The following is a 15246-nucleotide window of genomic DNA, read 5'->3' on the forward strand; positions in this document are numbered from 1 at the left end:
CTCGAAGGCTCCCAAGACACCTGGGAGCCAGAGCTCGAGGGCTCCGAAGACACCGGGGAGCCAGAAGACAGCCTGGAGGCCACCCCCAGCCCTGCTGCCTCCCCCCGGGACACTCCTGTCACCAGCCTGCTCTCCTCCAGCAGCGCAGAGGATTCTGACGTCGAGGAGCTGCCCAATACCTCCAGTGCCGCCCTGCCTGCGCGTCCTGGCCAGCCGCCCGCTGCACCCATCCCTGAGGAGCAGGAGGAGCTCTTCTCAGAGCCTGAAGAGGAGGAAGCAGAACACGCTGCAGTGCCGGGCTGCAGCCACGGGCCCTCTTCTCCTGGCCAGGGCAGGGACAGCTCACCGGGGGGGCCCCGGCGCCCCCCGAAGAGGAGGGCCGACAGCAACCCGGACTCTCCCCAGCCCTGCAAGAGGCCCCGGCGCCTTTAGCAGGGCAAATGTGGTTGTCATCAAAATAAAGAGTTGTGACCCTGCCACAGACAGTGTCTTGGGCTTCTTCGTCGAATCCCAGAATCCTACAGTCATAGAAATGTCGAGTGGCTCAGGTTGGAAGGGGCCTTAAAGACCACCTAGTTCCACTCCCCCTGCCATGGCCAGGGATGCAACTCACTGGCCTCACCCAACCTGGTGATGGGCAATGTCTGCCCACTCGCTCAGGACCCGCAGATCCATCTCCTCAGGTCCCCTGGACTTGCGCATCACCATGTTCCTTCTTCCCCACCCTCCCCCAGACCCTGCAGGGCGCGGAGCAGCAGCGCCGACCCTCCCAACATGGCCGCCCTGCCGCGCCTCCCTCCCTCCTTCCCTCCCTCCCTCCCGTTGGGCGCCGCGCGGCGGCCGCCATTGGCCCCGTGCTGCCGGCGGGCGGGCGGGGCGGGCGGTTCAAATGGCAACGGCCGCGCCGGGCGCTGTGGCGGAGCGGTGAGGCGGGGGCCGGGCCGGGCCCGGCGGGGTGGGGGGGGGCCGGGCAGCAGCGCCCAGGCGCTGAGCAGGGGTCCCGGTGGGTCCCGGTGGGTCCCGGTGGGTCCCGGTGGGTCCCGGTGGGTCCCGGTGGGTCCCGGTGGGTCCCGGTGCTGCAAGCGGCCCCTCCGCGCCTCGGGCCGTGCTCTGAGGGCAGCGCAGCCACGGGTGGCGCTTTGTCGTTGCAGGTGCTGGGCAGAAGGGCAGGCGCCTGCTGGCCTCAGGATGTCTGTCAGCAGCGATGAGGAGATTCTGAAGTACTACGAGTTGCGCGAAACGATTGGGACGGGTAGGAGCGATCTCTGAACAAAGGCGCCTGCCTGCTGTCTGCCTGAGTACAGAGTGACTTCAAGCCCGTGAATTTTGGAGCACAATTCTGAAGCTAGTTGGCAGCCCGTAACTCAAATCGCCTCTTCCTCTGATGAAGGCATTGCACACAATTCGTGCTGCGTACTCTGCTCTACAAGCGGGATTAAAAGGATGAACGCATGTTATCATGCTGAGCTTTAAACGGCTGTGTTTTCACTTTTAGGTGGGTTTGCGAAGGTAAAGCTTGGACGACATCTTCTTACCGGTGAAAAAGTTGCAATAAAAATCATGGACAAGCTTGCTCTAGGGGTAAGTCAAAAGCATGTAACATTTGATAGCATCATCTGTTTCTTGTGCAGTTCTCAAGAGCAAAGGGGTGCGGTACATAAAGATGCTGCCTACTAGCCCTGCTGCCTTTTAAAGGATGCTGCAGAGTTCAAGGAATGTTAACAAAGCACCGGAAACGTTGTGCCTTCTTGTGAAGTGCGCAGCATTCACTCGCTGTAAAATGGAGGAAGTTGAAAATTATTACAATAATTCAAACAAAATGCTGATGAAAACACTAGATATTTTATGTCTTCAGGTTTTGCTGATCAGAATTATATAGGGGGAATGGAAGAGCTGTAGATGAGTTGATGTTGAATCGTATGCTGTCAGAAACGTGCTGTGAAATTTTGACTTCTGCAATAGTTTGCAGTTTACTGTTGTAAGTAGTCACCAAATTCATACCTTATGTTCATGGTCTCTTAGGATGACTTGCCTCGTGTTAAAACAGAAATTGATGCCATGAAGAATTTAAGTCACCAACATATTTGCCGGTTGTATCATGTAATAGAGACATCCAAGAAAATATTCATGGTCTTAGAGGTAAGAAACGGTGTTTCTGCCACGCTTGAGGTTACAGTACACAATCTGTCCGCTTTAGCAGTATGCGATAATATAACAGTAAAGTTGAAATGATGCATTTCTTAAGAGGTTATCTAATTGATGAGTTTGTTCAAGATTCATTACTTTAAACATTAAGCTGAAAATACATATTCTGTCTTCTCGTAAAAGCCACTCTTTGGTGTTCACAAAAAGTGAAATAAGTTTAATTCCTACCTTGCATTTCAATTATTTTAAAATAGCACCAGCAAGGTCTGTGAGACACCAGAACTCCCAAGTCATTGTCGTCTCCTGGGTGATTTGCACCACCCATGACAAGAGTGTAATGTCTTGGATACAAAATTTGAGGCAAGGGTCAGACTTCTTGGCTTGTGTGGTTTGCTGCAGTGGTGACCCATGCCAAACTTTTGGGTACTGATAAAGCAAAGGGAATATGCAGAGAGTCCTATAGCTGCTGTCCAGTGCTTTCTGTGCTCTCCTTGGTACTTAGACTTCCTGGTTATGCTCTAAACATATTCTCTTTTGCGCTTTACCTTCTTATTGCAGTATTGTCCTGGAGGAGAGCTGTTTGATTACATTATTTCCAAGGACCGTCTTTCAGAAGAAGAAGCTCGTGTATTTTTTCGGCAGATTGTTTCAGCAATTGCTTATGTTCACAGTAAGGGATATGCCCACAGGGACCTCAAACCAGTAAGCCTGAATAGTAGTCACATTTCTGTAAATAACAAATGATCTGATGCCTTCTGGAAATGTATTGTTTCTGCTTGCTACTGTGTGCCTCAGCTGAGCTGGATGTGGCTGACCCTGAGAAGGGATTTTCCTCTGAAATAGAACATAGTACTGAGAGTACTGCATTCAGCTCTGAGGCCTCCAGCACAAGGACATGGAAGTATTAGAACAAGTCCAGAGGAGGCCACAGAGATGATGAAGGGCTGGAGCACCTCTCCTATAAAGTCAGGAGTTGGGGTTGTTCAGCCTGGCGAAGAGAAGGCTCCAGGGAGACCTTATAACAACTTTCCAATACCTAAAGGGGGCCAAAGGAAGTCTGTGGAGGGACTCTTCGTTGCGGATGTAGGGATAGGACAAGGAGTAGTGGTTTTAAACTGAGAGTGTAGATTTCGATTAGCTATAAGGAAGAAATTCTTTACTCTGAGGAGTGTGACACACTGGAAGAGGTTGCCAAGAGAAGCTGTGGATTAAGACCAGGCTGGAGGGGGCTTTGGGCAGCCTGGTCTAGCAGGAGGTGTCCCTGCCTGTGGCAGGGGGAGTGGAATAAGAGGATCTTTAAGGTCCCTTCCAATGCAAACCGTTCTGTGATTCTCTGCTCATGCTCTAAATGGGAGCAGAGCAGAGACATGGAACTAATTTGGATGTTGGTTAGGTGTTTCTGTTACGCTGTTTGTTCCAGTATGCACCTGGAGAGAGTCTTGATGGTGTCAATCTGTTGTGCACACTTATGGTTTTGTGCCTCAAGAAACAGAGTCAGATAGCTTAAATGAAGGATACGTATAGAGAGGGTGCAGAATAAGATGCACGCTACTGGCCCCATCCTATAGCTTCTCTGTCTTTGCAGATTAAGCATTGTTTTAGTGGTTGGAAGATTTGAGTGTTTCTCCACAAATTGGATAGAACTTTACATTTTTTAGAGATGCTGATATCTCTGAGAAAAACAAACCCTTGGAGCTCAGGCAATTTCCCAGACAGCTGATGAGATCTTTGTCTCCAAAGAGCTTTTCTGCAAAAAAAAGAAAGCTCTGTTTGTGCCTTTTGCAAGGAATTGGCTTCTAGACAATGAGCTGGTGAATCCGGAGGAGGATACGGTAACTTGGCTTGGAAGCGACTGCAGCAGTTTCTGCTTGAACCTGCTGCTCAAAGCAGAGTCAGACGCAGTGTCTGAGGGCTTTATCCCGTGCCATCTCCAAGCCCTAGTACAAGAAAAGGTGGTTCCTTGGATGCTCAGCTGAAAAGCATTACTTGCTGCTTTCTCTTTCACCAGGAAAATCTGCTGATTGACGAGGAACATAATCTGAAGCTGATAGACCTTGGGCTCTGTGCAAAGCCAAAGGTAAGAGTATCTGCTCGATCCAATACTATGTGCACCCAAGAAATGCATGTTTGACCACAGAATGCAATGCAGTGACTTGCCCAAACACCCTAAAGTAAAGCCATTGATGTGGTTGGGATGCAATTACTGCTTCCTTGGAAGGGACTGAACTGCGCAAGAGAACAGTTAACAGCTGTGGCTCTGAGCAGCCTGTTAAATCGTTTTCTCCATGTAGACTTGATATTTTTGTAATCTAAGGCAGAGATCATCTGGTATGTACAGCACCTTCTGTCTCATACAAGGGCCCGTAATATCAGGTTGGCATGCACTTTTCCTTCATGCATTTTTCACCTGTGTATGTCTTTCTTCAAAAGATTTTTGTGGAGATGGATATTGTGGATAGAACCAACAAGTTTATACAGGTGACAGATGCAGATCCTCTGTTTCTGTGTGTTTGTCCTGAATTGTTTCTTGATCCTAGAACCAGTTTTGGGGAGCCTTTTCTGTTTGCCTTTTTAACATGCAAGGTGGGTGCTGGTGAGGATCAATGTAACAAGGAGACAGTTTTAGGGATTTCAAGGGAGTTATTCACCCTCAGATTGTTTTGTTTGACTCAATAGAGCAAGTTAGAGCATCATGCTGGTAATCAGGACCAACAGAGCATCAGTTCAGTGGAATAACATCATCTTATTGTGATCTGTGTAGAAGACAGTGCATGTGAAATAATAACACGGTTTTGATAAGAAAGTGTTTTATCAGGGGGTCTTTGAAAAGTTATTGCATTAAATATTGTCATAAATAACCATCTAGCCTCATGCTCAGTAGCTCTTAGATCACTTCGTCACAGGTTTGTATCTCTTATCTGCATGTTTGCACAAGGAATTCATCTTAATACATGAGGAGCTAAGGAAAAGAATGCATCTTGCCAAGGAACATAGATAAAGGAGCAGTTTGGGATCAGAACATGTTTGTGGTTTTAGATGTTTATGGTCTTAGACTATTTGCTTAGTAAATTCATAAGTTACAACAAAGCAAAATAAAAGGTGAACATAGATGCATTGCAGAAAAAGAGGGAGCCTCTGAGGCTTCTACTGTGTCATTACTAGATGACATAAAGCGTGTTAGAGCCAAGGCTTCAGTGTGATTATTCCGATTTCTGTGTTATTCTAGGGAGGCCTTGATTACCATCTGAACACCTGCTGTGGAAGCCCAGCGTATGCAGCGCCGGAGCTGATTCAGGGCAAAGCATATATTGGATCAGAGGTATGTAGCAGAGTTGTAGTATGTGATTTTTTTTTTTAATTTTTTTTTTTCTCCTCTGGTGCCCTGTTTGTAAAGGCAGTGAAGTTGGGGTATGCTCACTTGGTTTCCCTCCTGAATGCCCCTGGACAGCATTACTTTGGTACTTCCCACAGCTGCCTCAACTAGCCTTAGCAGTCGCAGACTCAAACAGTACTGTTGGCCACAGGTCAGGTAGCTGGCTGGTTTATCTCTGGCTAATCCTTACCTACCTCTACCAGTTGCTCCATCTTTTAGTGCCCTACAAAACAGTAACGTTCTTCTACTACAAAATCTTTGAAAGAGCACTGTCCTCTGTCAATTACTCCTCACTTGTCACAAATTTTTGTGCAATCTCAAAGTTTTAATGATTCGTCAGGCTTTTCTTTAGCTTGCAAGTTGTGCATGAAGACTTGGTCCCTTTTTGTTGCACAATGTTATAAAAAACAGGGCGCAGAAAATGTGAAAAGGTTTCTCAGCTTTGATTTCATACCTGAAACTCTGGGCCTACTTGCAATTTGCACTTGTTAATCTATCCAAAATGCTGTAATGGGAATCCCTTCAAGCTTCTTAAGTTGCTTTGCTATTAGGATGGAGTCAGTCTTTTGTTTGCTCTCACAGCTTTGCACTGCTGTTGTTGGCCTCTGATTCTTGCTGCTTTTTTTTTTTTTTTTTAAACAAGATGAGCCTACTCTTCATGAAGTGTGTGGGGACTTTGCCAAGGGCGGACAATATGGTCTGTCATGAAGCCCTTTTGGATACATCTGCTTTGTGAACATCTACGCACTTTTATTTTTTAGGCAGATATTTGGAGCATGGGTGTACTGCTGTATGCTCTGCTGTGTGGCTTTCTCCCTTTTGATGATGACAACGTCATGGCAGTCTACAGAGGATAATGGTAGGTATTGGTTGTGCTAGGAGGGACATGGCTGAGTGTTGCAAGAGGTTTGCTTTTCTGGTGACAGAACCTGCTAGGCTTTGCCTAAGGCAAAATGGACTTTGTGCTGAATTTTGTCCCTTTCTGCTGCTCTTCCTAGCATTTTGTGCATTTCTTCCATTGGCCTTCCCGGTACACTAGCCTGGTGCAACTGGTGGATGATAGCAAGCGGAGTTTCAGAAGAAGAATTTTCTTGTCAATGGGCTGGATTTTTGGGGGGGGATCCTTCATCTGCCTTCTCCATATGCTGTGACAGAACCGTACATCTGCCATTGGATTTTCCAAGACTGACTGTTCTTGAATACCAGCTATTCTCCTCTCTGGGAAGGGCAGGATTCTGCCACCGCTATTGAGATTTCCTCCTCCAGAATGAGCATGCAAAGAGCTTTCTTCCATTTGATGCTTTTCCTGAAGGGGGCTGAAACCTAGGTGCAGCATTGTAGATGTCATCCAACAAGAGCTGAGCAGAGGGCTCAGCCCCCTGGTGTGTTGGTGCTGCTTCCTAATTCAGCCCACGGTAGTGTTGGGCATCTTTTCTGCCAGAAGACACCCCTGGCTTACATTCAGTGTGCTGTCTGTCAGCACTTCTCTGTCCAGAATGAGGAGGAAATGCAAGACCCCATAAGTTGCCTCCAAGAGAAAAGGCTGAATAGGTAGTAAGTAACAGCATTGAGTCGTTGGTTCTGTTTCCCTGTAAATTCCTCCCAGTACAGCTGAACAGCTGCTGTTTGGCATCCTGTAGACACCTCCACAAACCACTTGCAGGCTGCCAGCAAATTTCTGTTCACAAAGCCTCCAGTAAGCCAGCGGAGTGTGGAACAGCTGTGTTGGCTGAGGTCTTTGGCTTCCTCTACCTGCTTCTCCTTCCCTGACCAAGAGATTGGTATGACTGGAAAGTAGAGCATCCTGAAGAGGATTCAAGGACTGTGGTGGTAGGAGGGGACAGGAGATCTTTTGGAGTCTTCAAGGATGGTTTCTGCAGAGTTGAGGCCTCACTTCACGAGAAGCAGGAGCTGCATTCTTTGGAGAGGTGAAACATTGGCCAGTGGAACTTGTTGAGGTGAACAGAGATGAGCAAGTTTTAAAACTCAGTCTGAGTGCAGTGGAAGAGGGAAGTCTCACAGGTGTTAAGATGCAGGCTTGCTATTTCTGCTCTGAATTTGTTTTAATTCTGTGTGGCTGCGAGATGAAAATTGCTTGAAATGGAGACACTTAGATATGCTTGTGGAATTGAATTTCACAGGTTACAGATGCTGAAATGTACTGTAATCTCAGCTCAAGGCTGTTGGAAGGCTGCTGCTTGAATCTAAGCTCTACAATTACCTTAAAGGAGGCTCTAGCGAGATGGGGACGGGTGTCCCCAAGCACCGAGTGATAAGACAAGAGGAAATGGCCTCACGTTGCTCTGCAGGAGGTTTGGCTTGGCTATTAGGAAAAATTTCCTTATTGAAAGAGTTGAGAGGTATTGGAACAGGCAGCCCAGGGAAGTGGTTGAGTCACCACTCAGGAGGCATTCAAAAACCATGTAGATGAGGTGCTTGGTGACATGGTTTAATGGTGGGCTTGGCAGTGTGAGGTTAAAGGATGGACCAGCTGATCTTAGAGGTCTTTCCCAACCCACATGGTCCTGTGGTTGGAAGTAGGATCACAGTGCTTGCACACCTTGTTTCTTTCCCTGGAATGTTCCACATCTCTTCATTTGGGAATACTTAAGTCAACCAAGTATGTGCTACAGCTCCTGCAAGAAGAAAATACTTCTGGAGTGATCTTATGCTTCTGGTAGCTCTTGTGAGGTATTTGCCTTCCAGCACTGTCCTCAGTCAGGGAGATGCTACTTGTTTTACCTTGTCTCCTGATCTGTAGTGATATATTAAAAGCAAAATGGGTAATGGGGCTCCTTGGACCCACATGCAGATCATGTGGATTTGATGCCTTACTTTCCCAGTAAAGCTGCACTGTGAAATCTGAAATCTGCCCCCCATCTGTTTCTAATGATATCACTAACCATGTTTGTGAGGATGGAACAGGAGGTCTGGTGAGAGCATCTGCAGGAGTAGCGTGCTCCCGATGGATGGACCGCATGGTGCAGACCCATATTGGAGCAGTTCCTGAAGAGCTGCTGCCTGTGGGCAGCCCCCGCAGGCTCCGTTTGGGAAGTACGGCATCCCCTGCAAGGGACCCCATGGGGAGCAGGGACAGAGAGGGAGGTGTAGGGAGCAGCAGGGACAAAGCACTATGGACTGCCCTGTTCCCTTGCATTGCTCAGAGGGAGGAGGTTTTTAGTTCTCACTGCTCTAGTTTATTACCATTTGTCAATACATTACATTGATCTTCATTACGCCGAGTCTGTTTTCCTTATAACGGTATGTGGTGAGTGATCTCCCTGTCCTTATCTCAACTCTCAAACATTTTTTGCATGTGGCTGTTCTTCCTTTTTGGCTGAAGAGAGATGTCACTATCACCTAAGTAATTTAATAATCCTGTTTGACCTAACTATTCAAGGTTCATTCTACACCCTCTTTGTTTTTTTTTTTTTCCACAGAGAGGAAAATATACTATTCCAAAGTGGCTCTCTCCTAGCAGTACGCTGCTGCTTAGCCAAATGCTACAGGTAAAGGTGCTGCTTCTACTCAGATAGGTCTACAAAATGCTATTTCATTAGGTCGGAATACTACATCTATGAAGTACTTAGAAAATATTTGGTGTTTGAAGATTAACTCTTATACGTCTGAATCCTTGAAGGAAAGGTTAGCCTTGTCTTCTGCAGAAAATTCTCATGCAAGAATGTAATAATAGTTCATGAATATAGAAATTAAAATGTAAATAATTAAATGAAGTCTTGAAGCACCTTGCATTTGGGTGTTCTATTGATACAGCACAATTAAGAAGTGTTTATAAATGAGATGTTTTATTAATGAAGCTGAGCATATGAAATATGCCTTCGGGCTACATCTAGGCAGTCTAGTCACTGCAGAATGTTACTGGAACATGTACTGTAACCATAGGTGCTGTAACTGTTATTCACAGCTCAGACATTTAACCTTCCTTTTGGTGGGGTTCTGAAACATTGTTGTTGGTTTCTATTCTATCCCTTCTAAGCACCCAGAAGGTCTGAATAAAAGATAAGTTTTTTCTTCTATTCTCACAGATTTGTGTAACAACTTGATTCTTCCTGCCCACTAGGTGGACCCAAAGAAGCGATTACAGTTAAGCATCTGTTAAGTCACCCGTGGCTCATGGAAGGTTATTCAGATGCTGTCCACTGGCAAAGTAAATATCCAGTAAGTACACTTGCCAAGAAGGTTCCTTGGCATTTCATGTAATCTTATTTGCTGTCACAACGGTACTGGTTCTTTGCCATTTCTTTTGAGGAGGCATTTCAAGGTACGTTGTCATTGTATTCTGTCGTTGATGCTTAATTAGCAAAACAGCTAGCTTCTCATCAAAATGTGCAGAACTTCTGTATATGAGCAAGCATTTGCAGCCAATGCCTCCTGCTGGCCACTGGCTGCTGCTGTTTGTCTAGGTAAAGAACAGCTTGTTGCACGTGCGCTGTCAGTTTTAAGCAGCTCTGGCAAAGACGTGCATGCCTGATGCAGCTTTGCATATTTAAGAAGAGATAAAAGTGGAGCTTCCACTCAAGTGAAAAATCTTATCTGCAGACAGCCTTTCCTACGTGAGTTCAGAACCTCTCACCAGGGAGGGCCGAGATGCTGAAGTTGTGTGACTTTCTCCGTTTACTCACGGCAACATCTAGCCATGATGCTAACTAAAATACAAAATCTGAAATGTTGGATAATGAGGGACTCCGCCTGCTGCATATCACAGCAGTGTCATGGTCAGATGTGTCTCGATGAGACAACCTGAAAGCTTCATGCTTGAATGTAGTCCGTGTTCTTGCAGCAGGGACACCTTGACGAGGACTGCGTGACAGAGCTTTCCGTGTTTCACAACCAGAGCAGGGAGAGTATATTGGAATTAATATCAGAGGTAAGAACTACATGTTGTTAATTTGTTGTAATTAAGCATGCTAATACAGTAAGTAACCTGAGCGTATTGGCAGCCTCATGGTGCCTTATTCTCAGGCGTGAGTTTTGCTGTGCTTTTCCAACCTAGGGAATCCCCCCAGAATTTCAGATCTGTCAGTACAGCTCTGAAGCTCAATTTTGCCTTTTCTTTTTTTCTCCTTTCATTGTGTTTCCCAAACTTTATTCACAGAATCACAAAATCACAGAATTTCTAGGTTGGAAGAGACCTCAAGATCATCGAGTCCAACCTCTAACCTAACGCTAACAGTCCCCACTAAACCACATCCCTAAGCTCTACATCTAAACGTCTTTTGAAGACTTCCAGGGATGGTGACTCCACCACCTCCCTGGGCAGCCCGTTCCAATGCCTCACAACCCTTTCAGTAAAGAAGCTCTTCCTAACATCTAACCTAAAACTCCCCTGGCGCAACTTTAGCCCATTCCCCCTCGTTCTGTCACCAGGCACGTTGGAGAACAGGCCAACCCCCACCTCTCTACAGCCTCCTTTAAGGTATCTGTAGAGAGCAATAAGGTCGCCCCTGAGCCTCCTCTTCTCTAGGCTGAACAAGCCCAGCTCCTTCAGCTGCTCCTCATAGGACTTGTTCTCCAGGCCCCTCACCAGCTTTGTCGCCCTTCTCTGGACCCGCTCAAGCACCTCCATGTCCTTCTTGTAGCGAGGGGCCCAAAACTGAGCACAGTACTCGAGGTGCGGCCTCACCAGAGCCGAGTACAGGGGGACGATCACCTCCCTAGCCCTGCTGGTCATGCTGTTTCTGATACAAGCCAGGATGCCGTTGGCCTTCTTGGCCACCTGAGCACACTGCTGGCTCATATTCAGCCTACCGTCCACCATCACTCCCAGGTCCTTCTCTGCCAGGCAGCTCTCCAACCACTCGTCTCCCAGCCTGTAGCTCTGCTTGGGGTTATTGTGCCCCAGGTGCAGGACCCGGCACTTGGCCTTGTTGAACTTCATGCAGTTGACCTCAGCCCATCGGTGCAGCCTATCCAGATCCTCCTGCAGAGCCTTCCTACCCTTGAGCAGATCGACACACGCACCTAACTTGGTGTCATCTGCAAACTTACTGAGGGTGCACTCAATGCCCTCGTCCAGATCATGGATGAAGATGTTAAAGAGGACCGGCCCCAGCACCGAGCCCTGGGGAACGCCACTAGTGACTGGCCTCCAACTGGACTTGACTCCATTTACCACAACTCTTTGGGCCCGGCTATCCAGCCAGTTTCTAACCCAAGGAAGCGTGTGCCAGTCCAAGCCAAGAGCAGCCAGTTTCTTGAGGAAAATGCTGTGGGAGACGGTGTCAAAAGCCTTGCTGAAGTCAAGGTAGACCACATCCACAGCCTTTCCCTCGTCCACCCAGCGCGTCACTTTGTCATAGAAGGAGATCAGGTTCATCAAGCAGGATCTGCCTTCCATAAAGCCATGCTGACTGGGCCTGATCGCCTGCTTGCCCTGCAAGTGCCGCATGATGACTCTCAAGAGGATCTGCTCCATGAGCTTCCCTGGTACTGAGGTCAAACTGACAGGCCTGTAGTTCCCCGGGTCTGCCCTCCGGCCCTTCTTGTAGATGGGCGTCACATTCGCTAGCCGCCAGTCAGCTGGGACCTCCCCCGATAGCCAGGACTGCTGATAAATGATGGATAGGGGCTTGGCCAGCTCCTCTGCCAGTTCTCTCAGTACTCTTGGGTAGATCCCATCCGGCCCCATCGACTTGTGCACATCCAAGTGCCGTAGCAGGTCACCAACCAGTTCTTCGTGGATGGTGAGGGCCACATCCTGCTCCCCATCCCCTTCCACCAGCTCAGGGTACTGGGTATCCAGAGAACAAGCGGTATTGCCGCTAAAGACTGAGGCGAAGAAGGCATTGAGCACCTCCGCCTTTTCCTCATCTCTTGTAACTACGTTTCCCCCCGCATCCAGTAAAGGATGGAGATTCTCCCTAGTCCTCCTTTTTGTGTTGATGTATTTATAAAAGCGTTTTTTGTTATCTTTAACGGCAGTAGCCAGATTGAGCTCCAGATGAGCTTTGGCCTTCCTAATTTTGTCCCTGCACAGCCTCGTTACATCCTTATAGTCCTCCCTAGTGGCCTGTCCACTTTTCCAAAGATTATAAACCCTCTTTTTTCTCCTAAGCTCAAGCCACAGTTCTCTGTTGAGCCAGGCTGGTCTTCTTCCCCGCTGGCTCATCTTTGGGCAATTGGGAACAGACCGCTCCTGCGCCATTAGGATTTGCCTCTTGAAGAGCGCCCAGCCTTCCTGGACCCCTCTGCCCTTCAGAACCGCCTCCCAAGGGATTCCACCAACTAGTGTCCTGAGCAGCCTAAAGTCAGCCCTCCGAAAGTCCAATACAGAGGTTTTACTGGTCCCCTTCCTGGCCTCGCCAAGAATGGAGAACTCCACCATTTCGTGGTCACTCTGCCCAAGACAGCTCCTGACAATCACATCCTCCACCAGTCCTTCTCTGTTTGTGAAGAGAAGGTCTAGCGGGGCACCACCCCTGGTAGGCTCACTAACCAGCTGTGTCAGGAAGCGATCTTCCACTTCCTCCAGAAACCTCCTAGACTGCTTCCTCTGGGCTGTGTTGTGCTTCCAGGATATGTCAGGGAAGTTGAAGTCCCCCACGAGTACAAGCGCTGAAGATTTCGCAACTTCTGTCAGCTGCCTGTAGAACTCCTCATCCGTCTCCTCATCCTGGTTCGGCGGTCTATAGCAGACCCCGACCAGGACACTAGCCTTGTTGTCCCTGCCGATCCTAACCCAAAGGGACTCGATCTTGTCATTCCTAGCCTCGAGTTCTACAACATCGAAAGACTCTCTAATATAGAGAGCCACACCGCCACCCCTTCTGTGCTGCCTGTCCCTTCTGAAGAGCCTATAGCCAGGCATTGCAGCACTCCAGTCATGAGACTGGTCCCACCACGTTTCCGTGATGGCAACCAAAAAATCAGATATTAAACTGATAAGAACAGATACTACACATGATCTTAGCCAAAAGGCCGAGAAGCGATTGATATTATTGATATTTTCTACCATGCTCATATCCTTATGAATTTCTGAAAGGCAAAATAGACTCAACCTAAAGATGTCTGGATGAACAACCGATTTCTTGCACTGGCTGAACTCCGTGCTTTGAAATGTTCTGATACCGGAGAGAAAACTTCCAGTGCATCGCTCAGCCAGGCTATAAAATAAGCGTGGGGGAATTGCTTTTCACAAACTTTGGAAGAAGTGAATCAGTTCCTGTCCCATTGGAATATAAATGACAAAAGCTGAGCTGACTACCTGTAGAGGAATTGTACCAAGGTGTTAGTGGTGATATTCTAACCTGGTAGAAGAGACTTACAACATGAGGTGGACTCCGGCCTTAATGTGAATCTGAAAATTGTCCTTTGAAATTTATTTATTTTTTTATTCTACTGTATAGAACGAGGACTTGGGATAAAATCTTTCACATAACTGTAGCAGAAACAGGCTTTTAAAATATGTGTTCTATTTAAAGTGGATAAATTTTGGAGTAAATATTGTTGGTTGTTTTTTTGTTTGTTTGTTTGTTTGTTTGTTTTTTCAGTTACAGGAAATACAGGAAATAATCTGAATAATCTACTTACAGGAGGAAACAGCTTGTCCAATTAAGTTTTGGCATTTACACCGTCCTTTACTAGAGGACTTCTATTGCCTTATAACTTATTCAGGCTAATTGTATTATGCTGCAGACCTGGCAAGCACTTTTCTTGCAGTCCTCATAGCAGTTGTGTTGCTGAAAATCACACCAAATGTTGATTAAAAAAATTTTTCTTGTTGTACTCCCAATCAACTTGCTAGCAGGCAGCCTAGGAAGAGGAAAGAACTTCTCCAGTATGGCCAGTTACAAATATTAAGGACATGGTGGCTTACAGTAGACTACAGAAAGTTGAATGCAGCTACTAAACCATTGACTGCCACAGCACCCAGTCTGTCTGACATACCTAATCTGCTTAAGACAGCAGGATTTAAATGATGGCTGTCGTTGGTGTTAGAGATATCTTTTGGTCACATTACCACGGCAGGAACAAGACAAATTTGCTTTTACTTTGGAAGTAATACAGCCTTTTTTGCTCATTTACCCCAGAGGGTTAAGCACAGACTTGCACCAACACATGCTGAATTGGCTAAGACATTAGAAGAAGTAAGGTTACCTGCTGGAATCACATCAATTCAATATGTAGATATCGAGTGGGGACAGTGATGAGCAGCAAGTACAAGAAGGAATGGGCTTCCTCATAGACAGACATATGCCAGCAGTGCTCATATCTGTTAGCCACTCTGACAACTGTTTGCAATTGCTGGCAGTTGTACTGATTATTGTGCTAAGAAGCTACCCATGAATGGCCAGGGGTATATTCTGAACATAGAGTCCCTACTAGTATCAAGAAAATTCTCAATTTCACCTTTCCAACCAAATGGCACAAGCATAACACTAGTACTACAGAAAGTACAAATGAGAATTTTGAGTACAATGAGACCTGGACAGGCTGGAGAGCTGGGCAGGAAGAAACCAAATGAGGTTGTTAGAAATGGCTCAGTCTTCAAAATAGGATTAATTAAAAAAATAGGATTTATTAAAAGAATAGAGGTAAGCAAACAGCGCTGGGTGCACCGGGAGTCTCCGCTCCACCAGGACGCACACCAGTTACATCAAGTAGCTGATTTTGATGCTCCAAGACTAATACATATTCATTACTACTTCTAAAAAATAGATTATTATAATTAGTATTAATTAATTAATTAATTACCTTATTAATTATAA

At 46.8% G+C, this 15246-nt stretch overlaps 1 protein-coding gene, 1 long non-coding RNA gene and 1 pseudogene across 8 annotated transcripts; 2 read left to right on the forward strand and 1 right to left on the reverse strand.

Annotated features, from left to right (window-relative positions):
* The first annotated feature begins 867 nt into the window (after positions 1–867).
* On the forward strand, positions 868–6381 carry LOC137848608 (maternal embryonic leucine zipper kinase-like). Of its 7 annotated transcripts, none has more exons than XM_068667851.1 (8): positions 868–924; positions 1152–1252; positions 1496–1581; positions 2023–2139; positions 2704–2847; positions 4154–4222; positions 5372–5464; positions 6280–6381. In XM_068667851.1, the coding sequence occupies exons 1-8, from the start codon at positions 890–892 to the stop codon at positions 6373–6375; spliced, it is 741 nt and encodes a 246-aa protein (XP_068523952.1). In that variant the 5' UTR covers positions 868–889; the 3' UTR covers positions 6376–6381. The 7 variants fall into 7 exon arrangements, with proteins under 7 accessions (XP_068523952.1, XP_068523954.1, XP_068523953.1 ...); XM_068667853.1 differs by lacking the exon at positions 868–924 and adding an exon at positions 930–1053 and having other exon boundaries at positions 1084–1252; XM_068667852.1 differs by lacking the exon at positions 868–924 and adding an exon at positions 932–1023.
* A 3216-nt stretch (positions 6382–9597) lies between these two features.
* LOC137848611 (uncharacterized) lies at positions 9598–14163 on the forward strand. Its single transcript, XR_011091449.1, has 3 exons — positions 9598–9697; positions 10320–10406; positions 14029–14163. It is a non-coding gene; the product is annotated as an uncharacterized lncRNA (long non-coding RNA).
* On the reverse strand, positions 13366–13468 carry LOC137848721 (U2 spliceosomal RNA; annotated as a pseudogene).
* Positions 14164–15246: the final 1083 nt, after the last annotated feature.

Source organism: Anas acuta, chromosome Z (genome assembly GCF_963932015.1).
Source record: "Anas acuta chromosome Z, bAnaAcu1.1, whole genome shotgun sequence".
NCBI lineage: Eukaryota > Metazoa > Chordata > Aves > Anseriformes > Anatidae > Anas > Anas acuta.